Source organism: Oryzias melastigma, linkage group LG22 (genome assembly GCF_002922805.2).
Source record: "Oryzias melastigma strain HK-1 linkage group LG22, ASM292280v2, whole genome shotgun sequence".
Taxonomy (NCBI): domain Eukaryota; kingdom Metazoa; phylum Chordata; class Actinopteri; order Beloniformes; family Adrianichthyidae; genus Oryzias; species Oryzias melastigma.
Genome location: NC_050533.1, coordinates 23,152,595 through 23,168,884, shown reverse-complemented (window position 1 = coordinate 23,168,884; position 16,290 = coordinate 23,152,595). Strand labels below are relative to the sequence as shown.

Genomic DNA, 16,290 nt, shown 5'->3' with positions numbered 1-16,290 from the left:
CTGTCTTTGTGCTTCGGCTTTTCTCGCCATGCTGTCGGCTTTTGTCATTGTGTTGTGGCTTTTTTCGTCATGCTGTCGGCTTTTGTCGTTGTGTTGTGTCTTTGGCATTTACTGTATGTGAGCCGTGTGGGCCACCGTAGCCTATGGGGTTTCGGCTTTTGAACCGGCAGGTACTTCCTGTTTGAAAGTCAGGGGGGAAGGGTCATTCAGTCCAGTTCTTATAGTCAATGGTACTGACACACAACACATGCACACTCACACACACACACACACACACACACACAAAGTCACAGAGAGGGTGGAGCTTTCTCGTTGTGTTTGTATTCCCAGCCCCGTCTGAGCTCAGACATGTGGTCATCAGAGCACCAATGATGACAAACTCAAAGTCAGATCTGTTCCTCAGCTCCTCTATCAGGTCGCTCAGCAAGAGCTCCATTTCTACCCCTCACTGTCTAACAGCAGTCATGGAGGTCTCACGTACTTCAGCAAGAGAGGCCCAGAAGTTTGCAGTTTTTGCGTTCTTGAAGTAGAAGTCTTTCAGGTATTTCTGGGAGGATAAGAGACAAAACGTTGTCATCTCTGAGCTGATTCTCTGTCATGAATGTGAGTCTGAAGCTCACCCGACAGCCGTCCCTGAACAGATCTCTGCCCATCCAGTCCTCCAGCATCCTTAGAACAGAAGCTCCCTGCAAGCAGAGACACAGTCAGCACTTCTCAGATCCCTCTCTACTTTTGCCTGCAGTTCAGCCTCCATCATGCTTTCAGCTGCTCCAACCTTCTGCTACCAAAAGGTTTCAGCTCCTTCAGGAGAGTCCTGCTGGTTCTTTTTGGTTTGTTCCCAATAAAAATATGAACTGTTTCATGTGGCAATGAACGATAATAAATTTGGAAAAATCCTGATCTTTGAAACTGGAGAAACTTTCAGCTAAAATTATCATCCAAACTCAGCAGATGTTGGGTCCTTTAGTTCTGCTGATAATGATACTTTTCAATCAATTTAGATAAATGTTTAGAATCAATCATTCACAAAGACAACTCACGTAATATATGATCTTCAGGCATCTCTGTTTTTGTCTATTATTTATAAGTACTGCTACTTCAGCATTTATAGACGTAATTTTTCTCAGTGAAATTTGTGTCCACATTTTCATCGTTTATTTTTTAGGGCCGGTAATCGATAAGATTAACTAATTAATCGCAAACCTGGAAAAAATTAATCACGACTAATCAGTCGCTATAATTTTTTTTTTTTGTCTCAGTATTTGCCGACCACTTATTATTTGCGAATAATAACAATATGAAATCATACATGAAACTCTACATTTAGAAGTTTTATTTTTAATTAGTGCTGTCAAGCGATTACAAAAACAATTGGATTAATCTCACTTTTGTGTTGGGATTAATCATGATTAATAGCAATGTTTTACCAGGTCAAATTTATTTGTGTAATATGGCACCGGACCGAGGATTAAATAGTCAGTTTTTGTGAAAAAGGTGATCTAAACCACAAAAATAGCAAGAATAAAGTACTTAAAACTGATTAAATATTTCTTTCTTTCGTAAGTGACCACGATATAACATATGATATTTAACACACGCAGTGGAAGCCTGAACCACAGAGTGGTTTCTTCGATTAATTTTCCGTAATACATATTAACGCGTTAATTCTTTTTGATTAATCGTGTGTGTTAATGTGTTAATGTTCACAGCCCTATTATTTTTTAACCAACAGTTTTTTTCTTTCTTCATCTCATTTAGTATTTTTTTTACGTATGCAGCTTTAAAGTTAGCATCAGAATTTTGCATTAATCGTCTATCTTCAGTCCTCCGTATGTCTGTGATCCTCAGTTCATGCAGTAACTTCAAAGTTTGCTTGCTCTACATGCATTCAAAGAGGAAGTTTATCTTTTTCTTACTGTTTGTTGTGGGGAAGGAACCCTGTTACCTTGCTGTATGAGATGGCGTCAAACACAGATGTGATTTCTGCCGGGGTGGACACGTCTACAATGATGGGGTGAGAGGAGAGGAGGGCGTCGTTCACCATGACAGGAAGCACGTCACCAATGATCATGATGTCTCTCTGACGAAGGACAACCACAGGCATCAGCAGATGTCAGCAGCAACGCTCTGAAGCAACAGTCTGGTCTCACCATGCCCCAGGACGGTTCCGCTTTCTCCACACCAATGTACTCGAAGAAGCTGGCGAAGCCCTCATTCAGCCAGAGGTCGTCCCACCAATCCATGGTGACGATGTTCCCGAACCACTGAGGAGACCAGACGTTTGAGGAGAGAGAAACGTTTGTTCAGAAGAGACGAAAGGGAACATTTCTGTTCCCACAACGGCAGAAATGTAAAAGGTTGTAGAGAGGAACTTTGCTCTAGGATCACTTGGAGATGCCATGACCCCCCAGGAGGAAGAGGGTGTAGATTGGGGATCTCAAAACTCAATCGTACAGGGGGCAAAAATCCAAAACAAACCTCGGTCTCGGGCCAAACAGGATAAGCATTTATTGAACACTCTAAAACTAATTTTTATTTAAAACTGTAACTTTTTAACATAATTATGAGCTAGATATATAGCATCACTTACGATAATGCTAGTGTGAATGCTGTAAGCTGAATTTGGTGTCAGTGCTGATGCTGATAGTTGAAATCACTGTTATGTTAATAGCTGAAAATGCTGAAGCTGATAGCCAGCTAAAATATTAGCTAAATGCTTAATTAGCTAGCACGTAGCTGAAAAAAGAATCCACCAAATGCCTGCAAAGTTCCCTCAGAACCAGGACAAGTTTCACCCTCGAAGGCGAGTGACTCCATCCCTTCACCTGTTTGGGTTCACGTCAGGCTTCATGTGCAAGAGCTTCACTTGTCAGCCCATAATTCATGTAACTTTGGAGGGCCCATCAAACTTTATGGAGCGAAGCTCCGACACGTGAGCCGCAGAAACTCCTGCAACAGTAAAGCCGTCTTCATAAAGCTCTCAAACATTTATAGATCTGCACTCTGCTCTCCTTCTGCACTTCCTCCGACCAGTCAGGTGTCTGAGCGGAGGGTTCTTTATTGTTTGCTGCAGCTGTGAAAGCTCTCTGGACATTACATATTTACAGAGTCAATAAACAGCAGGCAAGTGTGAAGAAAGCATTTAACCCTTTAACTCCTGAGGCATCACTAGTGACGCTTAAACAGAATATACTGGAATGACATTGATTGTGTAACAATTAAAAATTGCAGTAAATTAAAGAACATAAACACTGGAGCTCCAGTGCTAAAGGGTTAAAAAAAAGGAATGGTGCTCCTGACTCCAAGGTTTTGAATCGGTGCTGAAACAGAGGAATCCAAAATCCACATTCCTGTGACATCGGTTCAACGCATGCATGAATGTGATTTTCAGTTCCTCTCCTCTATTTGTTTAGAGCTGGAGTCAGCAAACTTTAACAATAAAAGAGCCATTTGGGCTTGTTTTCTACTGATCAAAACCTATTTAAGCCTTTAAGAAATTTGGATTTGCATTAATTTCCTTCTTTTTTTATAAATAGTTTTTTATAAATTTGAATTATGTCTATTTTTTGGCACGAACAAAATCAAAAATATAAAAAGAAACTAGCAACTCTCAAAACACATTTTTTTGTTTTGTTTTTACCTTTTGCTGAGATGCCAAAGTAGCCAAAGCAAGCTAGCTCATTGCTTAAATACTAGCTGAACTCAAAAGTAACCTAAATTCCTCAGTAAACTAAATCAGTCAAAATTGTTATACTGTTGCTGAAATAGAAGCTAAACTCTAAATTAACCTAAAGATTCCAGTAAATAACAAACTTGACAAAAACGTTTTCACATTGTAAAATTTTAGCTAAACTCAAAATTAGCATTAAAAACTCAGTAGAGACCAAATTAGCAAAAAAAAGCTAGCTCGTCTCTTGATTACTAGTTAAACTCCAAAGTAGCCTAAACTTCATCAGTAAACTAAATTTGTCAATAACTTGAGCCTGTTCCTAAAATAGAACTTAAACTCAAAATTTGCCTTGAAAGCCCCAGTAAACTAAATCAACAAACAACGTTAGGATGTTGTTAAAATAGAAGCTAAGCTCCAAATTAGTATAAGAAATTCAATAGAGGCCAAATAAAGCTAGCTTGTTGCTTGATCATTAACTGAACTCCGCAATAGCCTAAAAGTCTGCAGTAAACTAGTCAGTAACTTTAGCCTGTCCCTAAAATAGAAGTTAAACTCTGAATTAGCCTGAAAATCCCAGTAAATAACAAATTAGCCATAGAAGTTAGCATGCTGCTAAAATAGAAGCTTAACTCTAAATCAACCTTAAGGCCCTAGTAAACTAAATTTACCAAAAAAGTTAGCATGCTGCTAAAATAGAAACTAAACTTTAAATTGGCATAAAAACCCCAGTAGATAACAACGTAGCTAAAAATTACTATAAAAGATGAAAACATCACCAATAGAGATATTTAAAGGCTTGTTGCTAATCTACTTAAAATTTGGAAATTTAAAGACTTTCTTGTTCATTTCCTGTGGGGGATTTTTGCTCAAAATTTCAAAAAGCTGTGAAGTTTATGAATACCAAAAAGACAAGCAGCATTTATTGTGTGAATTTTTTAAAGAATTTACACAATAAATGCTATTTAAGTAATCCTTGCTTTAAAAAATGACCATTATTTTATTTTTCTTCGACCAAAGAGCCACAGGTGGATCTAGATCGAGCCGCAGATTGCAGACCCCTGGTTTAGAGAGACTTCTCAAGAACCTGCTGCTGTAATCTGCTGTTGACAGTCCATATCTTCATCGTATCTTAAGATCATTGGACACGTTTATCTCCTCTCAGATAACCTGTCGTTCTTTACAGGTGATAAAAATACCAGTTTTATTGTCCATGCAGATATGGAGACTCACTGGAAGACCAAACCTGCTGCTGACGGTCTTTGCTTAGTGGGAACTTTACATGACAGAAGACGGCTTTACAAGCACAAAAACACCAGAATCAGTTCCACTGGAAGCAAGCAAAAACCAAATAATAAACAATAAATTGACAATAGTCTAAATGAGACTAAAAAGTAGCTAAATATAGGAGATGTGTTTCAGTGTGAAGTCAAAGGCAGCAGAGAACCCCCTCTAGGAAAGTATAACAGCTTCCCAGCCTGAATTTAGGAAGACTTTGGGTCATTTTAACCATAACTGCACGAGAAAAATTCAAGCCTTGTATTCCAACTATATTTTATTTCTTTCCTTAATTCATTCCCATTGATCTTTTAATTATGATTAGGAAGTTTTTAGCCAAAATTTTAAAAAGCCTTTGTCGTTTTTTAAATTCATTCATTCATTTATCTTCTTGGCCGCTTTTTCTCTTTCGGGGTCGCGGGGGTGCTGGAGCCTAACCCGACTACTGAAGGGCGAAGGTGGGGTTCACCCTGGACAGGTCGCCAGTCCGTCACAGGGCCTGTTTTTTTTTTACATTTTTTAAGACATATTCAAGCACAGCGGCAGTAGCTTGTTAGAAATAAATACAATTCTGGGTTGTGGGCAGGACTGTTGGGGCAGACCAACCCTGTCACTGAGAACACTATTTGCACGCTCGAGAGGAAACCAACTCTGGATTAGACCAAATTCAAATTAATTTTATTTATATAGCACCTTTCCAGTTAAGAAACAGCTCAAAGTGCTGTACATAAAACAAATACAAATACAAGAAAAAACATATGCCACACATGCAATAATATAATAAGATAAGCCCCTCATAATTATAAAAACAGAAACAAACAGATAAAATAGAAAAGCAAAGAACAGATGATCCAGTATTGTTCCCTGGAGGGATAAAAACAAGGGAATGTTATTGGCCCTGCTACAAACTGGTGATGGATGGATTTATGGATGGATGAATTATGGATTGATGGATGGATGGATGAATTATGAATGGATGGATGGATTGATGATGGATGGATGGATTGATGGTTGGATGAATTATAGATGGATGGATTATGGATGGATTATAGATGGATTAGGGATGAATGGATTATGGATGAATTATGGTTTGATGGATGGATGGATGAATTATGAATGGATGGATGGACAGATGATGGATGGATGGATTGATGGTTGGATGAATTATAGATGGATGGATGTATTATGGATGGATTATAGATGGATTAGGGATGAATGGATTATGGATGAATTATGGTTTGATGGATGGATGGATGAATTATAGATGGATGGATTATGGATAGATTAGGGATGAATGGATTATGGATGAATTATGGATGGATGGATGGATGGATGGATAGGTGGGTGGATGGATGAATGGATTATGGATGGATGGATGGATGGATGTTCTTGGTGAAGTTTCAGTAACTTGTCCACTTCCTCCTGACTGTTGCTCCTTTAACTGATCATTTCACATCAGTAAAGATCTGATCTGGTTCCTGATCCATTTATATTGATGGATCCACATGATTGTAAATATGACGATTAGCAGTTTTTTCAGGAACCACACATGGATATTTGACAGCAACTCTGTAGCAGAAGAAGCTGTCCCTTTCTCTGTTCGGTCAGCTGTGCAAACAGCCTTGAGCTCGTCAGACTTACCTGGTGGACCAATTCATGGGCAATGACGCTGGCCACTCGCTGCTTGTTGGAGGAGGACGACTCCTTGCTGTCATACAGCAGGTTGGTTTCTCTGTAGGTGATAAGACCCCAGTTCTCCATGGCACCAGTCCCAAAGTCCGGGATGGCAATCTGATCTGGATCAGGGAGCACAGAGAAGGTCTGAAGGACTGCTGCTGGCATGTTTTCACACACTACGACTCAACATCTGCTAAGATGACAGTGGAACGAAGTAACAGTAAAAAAAAAAAAAAAAAATATGAAAAAGATATAGATTATTACTTGTGATAATGCTAGTGTGAATGCTGTAAGCTGAATTTGGTCGCTGAAGATGCTGAAATTGATAGTTAAAAACACTGAAGCTGATAGCCAGCTAAAATATTAGCTAAATGTAAAATTAGCTTAAAATACACACAAAAAACTTAGGGTTAGCTAAAACAGTTAGCATGTAGCTGAAAAAAATAAATTCCAAATGGCCTAAAAAATCTTTGTAAATGCCAAAATAGTCCAAAAAGCTAGCAGAATGCCAATTTTTAAAACTTTAAACCGTAACTTTTTGACATAATTATGAATAATAAAAAGGCAGGAATATTATTCCAGAATAAATCAACTTAAACCTTAAATAACTTTTAATCTTTTACTATCCAAATAACTAAATTCTGTCAAAATTATACAAGTTAGAAATAAGTGACAGATAACATCAGGTCATTGATAACAATAAAATAAAATGATCTGGAGGGCCGGATAGAATTACCCGGATCGGCCCCCGGGCCTTGACTTCGACACATGTGGCCTAGAAATGACTAGTCACAGGATTTCATTCAGATAATACTGCGCCATGCATTTCCCATAATCCTTCTGACATGTTTGACGGCTGTACTTTTGAATTGATCACATTTAGTAACCATCTGGTAATGCCCATACCCAGTTTGGAGATGGAGTAGGACATGTTGAAGTACTCCTCAAAGTAGTCAAAGATGACCTTGGTGGTGTTTGCAGCGTACTCTGCGGTTGCTATCTGGCTCGGCTGTGCATAGATCCTCAGCTGCAAAGAAGAGGTTCACATCTAAGACTGTGAGTGGGACATTTTTGAATGAAGGGATGACAGATACGCACTGGAATTCCTCTGTTGGACACTTTTTCCACAAAGTCAAACTGGTGCACAGCAAAGCAGACCAAGTAGGTGCTCATGGGGACGGACTTCTGGAAGGAGGTTTTCCGTTTGTTGCCGGACACAACTTCTGGGAGACCCTGGAGAAGCAGAGCGGAGTAAGATGAGTTCAGACTCAGGAAATGTGAGTGATGCAGCCTCTGCAGATCTGCACCAACATGCAAAGGAAACCTGTCTGACCATCTGTGCTCATTTACATCCAGATTCATGCTAACAACAAGTCTCATCAGGAACTCTGATTCCTAACCGTCATCCCAAATTCTGGGTAAAACCACAAAAAATCTTGACAGCCAAGGTTAATGTAATGAACATAGAGAGATTAAACTCTGTATTCTAAAAATAAAATAGGTTCCAACCTTTAATAGAGTTTAAGTCCACAGATTCATCACTCTGGTGCTTGGAATTAGAGTCATTTTTTCTATTTTGTTCTGTTAAAGTTTCAGAAAGAAAAGAAAACTTAAGACTGAGTGGATTCTTTAAGTTCCTTTTTCATTTACTGATGGAGCCAGATGAGTGATGGTTCGTTTATCAGACAAGAAAGGAGTAGATTTTGGGGTTTATGGAGGGACCGATGTCCAAAAATGTTAGATTTAACACAGCATTTTACATAAACACTATTTAGTTTTGGGCTGCAGTGACTGGGAGGTTAATGGTCTCAGTGAAAAGGCCCTGGTTCAAATCCCAGCTGAGTCCGTACTGTGTGGAGTGAGCATGCTCTCCTCTTGCATGTTTTCTCCAGTTTCCTCCCACAGTCCAAAAACATGCTTCATGGGTTAATCAGTTCCCCATCTTTACCCAACAGCAGCTAGGATAGGCTCCAGCAACCACGTGACCCCAAAAGGGATTCAAAAGTTCCTGGAGATGGATGAAGCTTTTAGCATCTCTGCAAACATCACCACACTGCAGTCACTTGGAGGACGGCGGCGTTTCACCTCCTGAGGCATGTTGGACAGAGCTGTGTACTCCTCGTGGTGAGTGATGGAGATGCTGTAGGTGGCTTTCTTGTTGGGTTCGTCAAAGCAAGGGAAAGACTTCCGGGCATCTGTCGGCTCATGGTCCGTCGCGGCGATCTTCCTGGTGATCAGACAAACCACCACCATTTAGAAATATCGAAATATATCTAAAATGTGGATTTTATGTTTCTATCATGAAAATTAAAATGAATAGTTTCAAAAAAATCCCCAAACTCTCAAAACTGCTGACTAGTTTTTCGTCGTGGTTTCACAAGTTGTACTCTCCTTGTGCAATAGTTTGCTCAGAAATGCTGAAAATCCACAAAAGCATTTGGACAAAAGTTATTGTGATATTATTGAGCATATTTGGCCACATCTCACTTATCCGCTGAGGAATGCGAGCAGTCTGGACTCTGGAGCCATGTTGAGGCTAAACTTCAGCATCTCAAACACAGGAAGAGTTCAATCCGTCTTCAGTTGTGAGTTTCATTGAAAACAGCCCTGTATGTTGACAAGTGTCCCCTCTGAGAAAAGCAGGAATCCAAAGCAGCAATAATATTTTCCTAAAAGTCTCAGGCTAAAGAATCAGTCAACACATGAAATCAAGATCAGTATATATACTTAGCAACCAGTGGTTAAGAAATGTTTGCGCTGAACTTGGGATGGACTCACTCTGTGACCTCACAGACCAATCAGGTGGGAGACCATGTCGAGGAAGTCACCATTGCAGCCATGGGGAAACATTGGTTTCTTTCAATGACCTGTTTTCCTGGAGGAAGCTGACCAAAGGACGAGACTGTACATGAACTCGCCTTCATGAATTCTAGAAACTTCTGGAGTAGAACAAGTACAGAGCAGGACGTCCCTTTATGTTGGAGCAGTCATTTTTCAAGAGTTTCATTATTTTTTCTCTGCATCTTGATGTAAAGCATTTGTGTGGTAGTTTGTGCGCATTTTTCATCTTGAGAGTGCTGATGACCAACGCATTCTTGTCGTATAAGGACGTATGGTCTGGCCCCCCCATACTTTTTGACATTTTGGGGGTCCCCATCTTGTTGTTTTTTGACATGCTGGCTGTTGCCATTAAATCAGGGGTTCCCGACGAGGAAACGAGCCACAGACAGAGAAAAAATGCATACACTAATCAGGGGTCCTCAACCTTCGGGACGTAGACCGGTGCCAGTACCTTAACTTGGCACTAGGGATGTAACAATTTCAGTCAAGTCACGATTCGATTCGATTCACAGTTTCAAAGTCATGATTTTGTTTTTTTTCCCAGCACAATGAATTAAAGGTATTTTAAGGCCAAGTATGTTTTTTTTTTTTTTGTTTTTTTTTTTTGCCCCTTACGTCAAACTGCTTTCCTATAAGGGAAAACAGCACTAGCAGATTATATAATATATAAGTTCCCTTCATCCCACTCCTTTTCAATCAATCAATCAAACTCTACTGACTTTAGTTAATAATTAGGAAAATGAATGAACCGAATGTGACATAACTGTGTTTTGTTTTTGTTTTCTATTTAAAATTAAGGCATTTCATAGTTTCTGTAATGAGTTTGAAATATTTGTGTTTTTTGTCCTGTATTTTTCACAATCTATGCTTGATATAAACAAATCACTCAATCAATCAAAATATTTTTTAAGTATGCTTGAGTATGGCAAGTATACTAAAACCTTTTAGTTTAGGAAGTATACTAACTAAATACTTCTTCAGATGGAATTGTAACATTTACAATAAATAGATAGTGTATAAAAAGTAAACTTCAAGTATACTTTCTTACTTTCAGTATGTACTAAGTGTACTTGCAGTACACTTAAATATACTTCTTTTTGCTAGATTACTCACAGGGCTCCACTGGAAACTATCAATTGTAATCTGCTGGTCATTTAATTTACCCCATTTTCAAAATACAGTTAAGACAATTTCCTTTTTGCAATAATCTGGACTAAATTTGATCATAAAAATTGTTGATGTTTTTTCTTTTGGTCTTGCATTTTTGTGTAACTTCCTAAAACAACCTCAGTTATAAAGGAAAAGAGAAATGAAATTGATAAAAAAAAAACTTTTCATTTTCAAATCTTCTGAAGTCCCGCCCCCCCCAATGACCATTTCCTGTTCCGATATTTTGAAGGGGTCCAACCCCCCCATGAGGCAGGGATTACGCGGACTCGTGAGCGTGCGTGTGATGTGTCGGGAAATCTCGGGCCTTACTTGGTGACCCCCTCCTCGGTGTAGATGACCCTGTAGAAGCCCACCACAGAGCCATTGAGCCAGCCCTGGAAGTCCAGGCTGAGCTGGTACAGCTGTCCCGGCGCGGTGGGGGCCAGCTCCTCCGCCGCCTCCACCACCACGTATTGTTCCGGTTTGTATTCGAAGCAGCTCTTCACAGCCACGTCCTGCTGCCCCCCCTCACTGTTCAGCATCTTCAGCGTGGGCATGGAGCTGACAAACGTCTCCCTGATGTGCAGCCACAGGTGTCGGGTGGGGCTGCTCACCTCCACCTGGATGTGCACAGTTCCTGTGTAGGTGTCCTTGTCCAGGTCTGGCTCCAGATGCAGGTCATAGTGGACCGGCTTTATGTAGTCCGGCAGGCGGAAGTTCTTCCAGTCCCCGCTGGAGTCGGATGAAGGCAGACACGGCCCTCCCCCAGACGGAGGGGGCTCAGTGGGTTCTGCTGTTGGAGCTGGTTTGGTTGTGGTTGGGTCGAGTGTGGAGCAGGGGGGGCTCTTGAGGCCAAGGCCTAACCCCAGTCCCAAAGCCAAAGAACAGACCACCACTGTCCCGCAGATGATGGCCACGTGCTTCCCTTGAACGCGGTAACGCTTCTCCTGCTTCTCGTAGACCATCGACTCAACCATGGTGCCTTCTGTTCAGGAAGCCTCCCCAGATCAGAGCGGGGGCTCGTGGGCTAAAGAGCTTGGACGCTGACCTGGAGTCAGCTCTGCAGGATTGAGTCTGGCTGTTTGCCTGAGCTTGCTGCTGCGAGACGGGAGGGTGGAGAGAAGGAGGAGGAGGAGGAGAGGTGAGCGGAGGAAACCTGCCAAACGGAGACGACGGATCAGATTTATTCTGTCCCTGGTACTGACACGCCTCCTGAGGTTAAACATCAACAATCTACCCGCAAGTCAACAGCTAAAGTTCAACCCGAATAAAAAAAAAAGAAAAGAAACCCACACAGTGTAAAAACACGTGAAGACATGCATTTGTGTGTTTGTGTACCAGTGTGTGCACAAGTTTTTGTGATAGAAGGAAAAGAAAGAGAAACTTTTTCATCCCGTCTCTTATTTTTGGACTGACTTTCAGCTTTCACTATGCTCTTATGCTTATAGCTTGTGCACATTTGTGCTTGTGCTTTCTCTTGGATCACAACCATCTGAAAAAACTGAATGAAGCAATCTTCTCCTAACAAACACTTTCAGAAAGTTTCTTTCTCTCTGCTCCACATTTTTCTCTCAGTAAAGTCAAAAACATTTTCTTGTCATTACCTAAAGATCTCAAAGCACACATTTGGGATATAAAGAAAAAAAAGAACGACTTTATGTCCTATAGTAACCCCAAACACACACACACACGATGTTGAACGCTGTGACTGGATAGAATGATTGTGGTAGGAAATGCTTTACAGATGATATATAGTCTGTTTTTTCCAGCCAACAGAAACATGAAAAGAGGTTCCACTGCATTGGAGGATGCGATGTCACGGCCTAACAGTCTGGGAGTGAAAAGGAAACATAAAACACTAAAAGAGTTCTGCAGTTTGTCAGAAATCAGGAGATCTGTTGTTGGCTCTGAAGTCCAACCGTCCACATTCACTCACGTTCATGATCTATACATTCACTTGACCCTTTGGCTTGAGTAGTGATGAAGAACTGGTTCTCGATTACTCTGCTCTTCAGTTTGGATTCTATTACTTTTTTTTTTTGTTTTATCAGCTATTATTCAATACAAACAGAGGTCTTGGTGAAGTTCAGTAGCTCCTCCTGACATCATAGGCTGAAGGCGGGGGGGCTGAGGAACGGTGCTGAACGTCATATCTGATCATTTCCCGCCTGTAAAAATCGGATCAGCTTCCTGCAGATAACAGATCAGGCAGGTTTATGGTTTGCCCGTGTTCACGTTGATACGTCAGATAAGACAGTCCTTGAACTCTGAGCAGCTCATCCTCTTCCACTTAAATGCTCAAACGTCTCATTTTGTTAAACCTTTAGTTCACAAGCTGCTCATTAGACAGCAGGTCATGCCATCAATAAATATCGTCATCATCCAAACCAGACGGAGGGAGCTGGTTACAGACTCACAGCATAACATTTACACGTGTCTGAAACAGTGATCATTAAAATTACAAGATTAAGACACAAGAAAATGACACAAATTAAGCTAATTAATCTAGCACCCTCACAGAGGTATGAACAGTATCTAAACAAATGCAGAACCAGAAGAAAAACACACAATAACACTACATGTGGTCATGTGTCGCCCGAAATGTCGTGACTGAACACTCAAACGGGATGACCTGCAAAAATCCACAATTAATTAAATACAAACTATAAAGAACCCACAAAAGTCCAACAAAACATAAAAATAAAATGAAAGACATACAACCAGCTTGAACCAGCTCAGTGGCCTTGTGGTAGAGTGTCTGCCCTGAGATTGGAAGGTAGTGGGTTCAAATCCTGGCCGAGTCATACCAAAGTCTGTAAAAATGGGACCCAGTGCCTCCCTGCTGGACACTCAGCATTAAGGAGTTGAACTGGAGGGTTAAACCACCATAAGGATCTCGAGCGCAGCTGTGTCTGCAGCTCACCGCTCCCCCAGGGGAAGGGTCGAATACGGAGAACAAATTTCACCCCATGTGACAAATAGTGGGACTTTAACTTCAAAACCTGGGGATGGACGAGTGTCAGGAAGAGCATTCAACATAAAACTCACAAGACAAACAGATCAAAGTAGAAGATAGATGTATGGATAGATCAACTGAAATGATAATACTATGGTTTTCTGAGTATTTTAGGGGCTTGGAGGGATATGATGACCTAAACTATAGGTGGCAAACACAAGGTCCGCGGGCCCCTGTTGTGAAAAAATAAATACAATTAAAGGATGTTGCAAGTTTCTAGCCCATTCCTGTGGCAAGGGTTCTTTACAAAAATGACTGGAATGCTCAATTCCGCCACCTGGGGGAGCAAAGGAAAAGCGAAAGGTACTGGATTTCTTTGCAAGCCAGTCTGGGTAAGATGCAAAAATGAATGAATGTTTAATAATAAGTGATTGGGCTACTAGGTTGGTTGAGGCTTCTTTTCTAACTGAGAAAAAACTAAAACAAAGCTACAGATAACAAGTTGGACATCAGTTATTTGGTATTATTTTAATGGTCCGGCCCACTTGAGATCAGACGGGTTGAATGTAGCCCCTGAACCAAAATGAGTTTGTCACAGCTGCCCTAAACTTTCAGCACACCCAAACATGCCCCCCTGTTATTCTACCTGTACCCCACAGTTTGGCGGACTAAACTCAGACCTGGAGTTTAGCCTCAAGCTGCTGCAATCCAAAACTCCAAACTGTCAAAACAACTCAGCTGATATGAGATTAAAGGTGTTTTTTTTTCTCTGTGAGTTTAGTTTAGATTAAACTGGTTTGTCTTCGATGTTTTCGTTTCACTGATAACTCTTTCATACATTAGAGCACTCTAAGTTGTGAGATGATGTGAAGCTAAAAGCTGCTTCATATTCCTGAAAACGGCATTCTTGGACAGTACATCCATGTTTTCTCCACCACCTGAAGCAGACAGAACACACAACTACGCACTGCCGTGGAGATTTAATACAATGTTGTTGAAAAAAAAAAATTAAATAAGCAAAGACTCAAATGGAAGTGCTGTTCAAGCCTGCTGCATCGACTCAATCAGGCCAGCAGGAGTCACTGTTCTCTTTAACAGTTTTCCAGGGCACGTGGTTTCCACTGACAGTGTCTTTGTGTCACTGTTGTGTTGTTGAAACACATGAGAGATTTCTGATTGTAGAGGATACTCATATTCATAACAATAAGGACAAAAATCTTTACACAGACATTTCGCTAACTTTGTAAATGGCATACTAAAGATAAATGTAAGCTATGATTTTACTTGGGGAGGGCTTAGACAGGTATGAAAGATGCCCCACAAGGTATTATCATTACAACTCAAATGTGTTGGGATTGTGAAAAGTGCCTAAACTGTCTGATTTGAGAAGAAATGTAAACCCAGATGCTCCAAATTTGAATAGATTTAAGGGTAAAAATGACACGTAGGAATTCCAAACACTCCTCCACTTGGTCCAGGAGCTCTTCAATTACCCATGGAGGGTAAGTGGAGAAACTACAGATAACATATCTGGGATTGTATGTTTGCAAATGTCTTTTATAATGAACACTGTCTGAGTTTTTGCAGTTCCAGAGCTAAAGCTGTAGTCACATGAATCCATACAGGGAGGTTGACCTGTACATGTGCTGTGGGTATTTGGGTATTTGGGTTGTCCAGGTCTGTGGAGGATCGTAGAGAGGAGTGTCCACCCCTAGACTAGAGTGCAGTGTAAAAGGGTCCTGAAGGTCAGGGGTCCCCAAACTTTTTCTTGTGAGGGCCACATAACTATTTTCTTCTCTGAAGTAGGGCCGGGGTTGGTTTCAGAAAAAGGGTAACAATCACAGCCTTAATGTAAAGATTTATGGTTTTCCAGAAAGCCACACATAGCCAAATTTTAAATAATTCATTTCTGTAATCTTCCAAGAAAAAAAAAATCCTAAATCGTTTTAAAAACAAGATATTTAGCATTACCTGCTATTGCTGAAGAGGCTTAAATTCATAGCTAAAAACACTGAAGCCGATCGCTAGCTAAAATATTAGCGAAGTGCCAAATTAGCAGAAAAAAACTCTAAATTAGCCAAAAAAAACTAGCATTAAGCTAAAATATTAGCTAAACTCCAAATTAGCCTAAAAAACTGGAAAAATGTCTAATTAAGCCAAAACAGCTAGCATAAAGCTAAAATACTGGATAAACTCCAAATAGCCCAAAAAAGACTATATTGGCCAAAACAACTAGCATGTAGCGGAAATATTAGTTAAATGCCAAATAAGTCTAAAAACTGGAAAAATGTCAAATTTAGCCAAAACAGTTTTGGGGGCCGGCCCCAAATATGGAGGAGGGCCAGATCTGGCCCGCGAGTCCTAGTTTGGGGACCCCTGCTGTAGGACAGTATCGCCTGTATGTGAAATACTCATAAATAAAAAGTTTACTTTTCTTTGAATATGTTCATCATCATAAAAATTGCTCAAGATTGTGTTAAAAATTCTCAAAACCTGATTTTCATGAGAGTGGGTTTTGAACGTTTCCAGTGATGCAGTATAACTTAGCTGTAGTAGGTGGTGATTTCAATTGTATCCTAAACCCTCTTATAGACGACTTCTTCTTTAAATTCTGCCCTTCTCCAGTCAAACTAAATCACCCCCCAGTCTTTTTGTGAGGGAGTGGGCTCAGCCCCTGGTTGTGACTGTAGTTTTTTCTTTTTTAATCATATTATAGTTTGTT

At 40.4% G+C, this 16,290-nt stretch overlaps 1 protein-coding gene across 2 annotated transcripts in view; it reads right to left on the bottom strand.

Moving 5' to 3' along the window:
* Positions 1–12,188, bottom strand: part of LOC112150375 (glutamyl aminopeptidase) — a 28,135-nt gene extending 15,947 nt beyond the window's left edge. Inside the window, exons 1-9 of one of the 2 annotated variants that reach the window (XM_024278629.2) lie at positions 10,943–12,187; positions 8,708–8,849; positions 7,721–7,855; positions 7,529–7,649; positions 6,587–6,741; positions 2,151–2,264; positions 1,946–2,080; positions 621–686; positions 482–547 (exon numbers count right to left, since the gene is read on the bottom strand). In XM_024278629.2, the coding sequence (XP_024134397.1) occupies positions 482–547; positions 621–686; positions 1,946–2,080; positions 2,151–2,264; positions 6,587–6,741; positions 7,529–7,649; positions 7,721–7,855; positions 8,708–8,849; positions 10,943–11,589 (1,581 nt within the window). In that variant the 5' untranslated portion in view covers positions 11,590–12,187. Of the gene's footprint in view, positions 1–481; positions 548–620; positions 687–1,945; positions 2,081–2,150; positions 2,265–6,586; positions 6,742–7,528; positions 7,650–7,720; positions 7,856–8,707; positions 8,850–10,942 lie in introns of both variants that reach the window. The other variant, XM_024278638.2, reaches the window with a different exon arrangement.
* Positions 12,189–16,290: the final 4,102 nt, after the last annotated feature.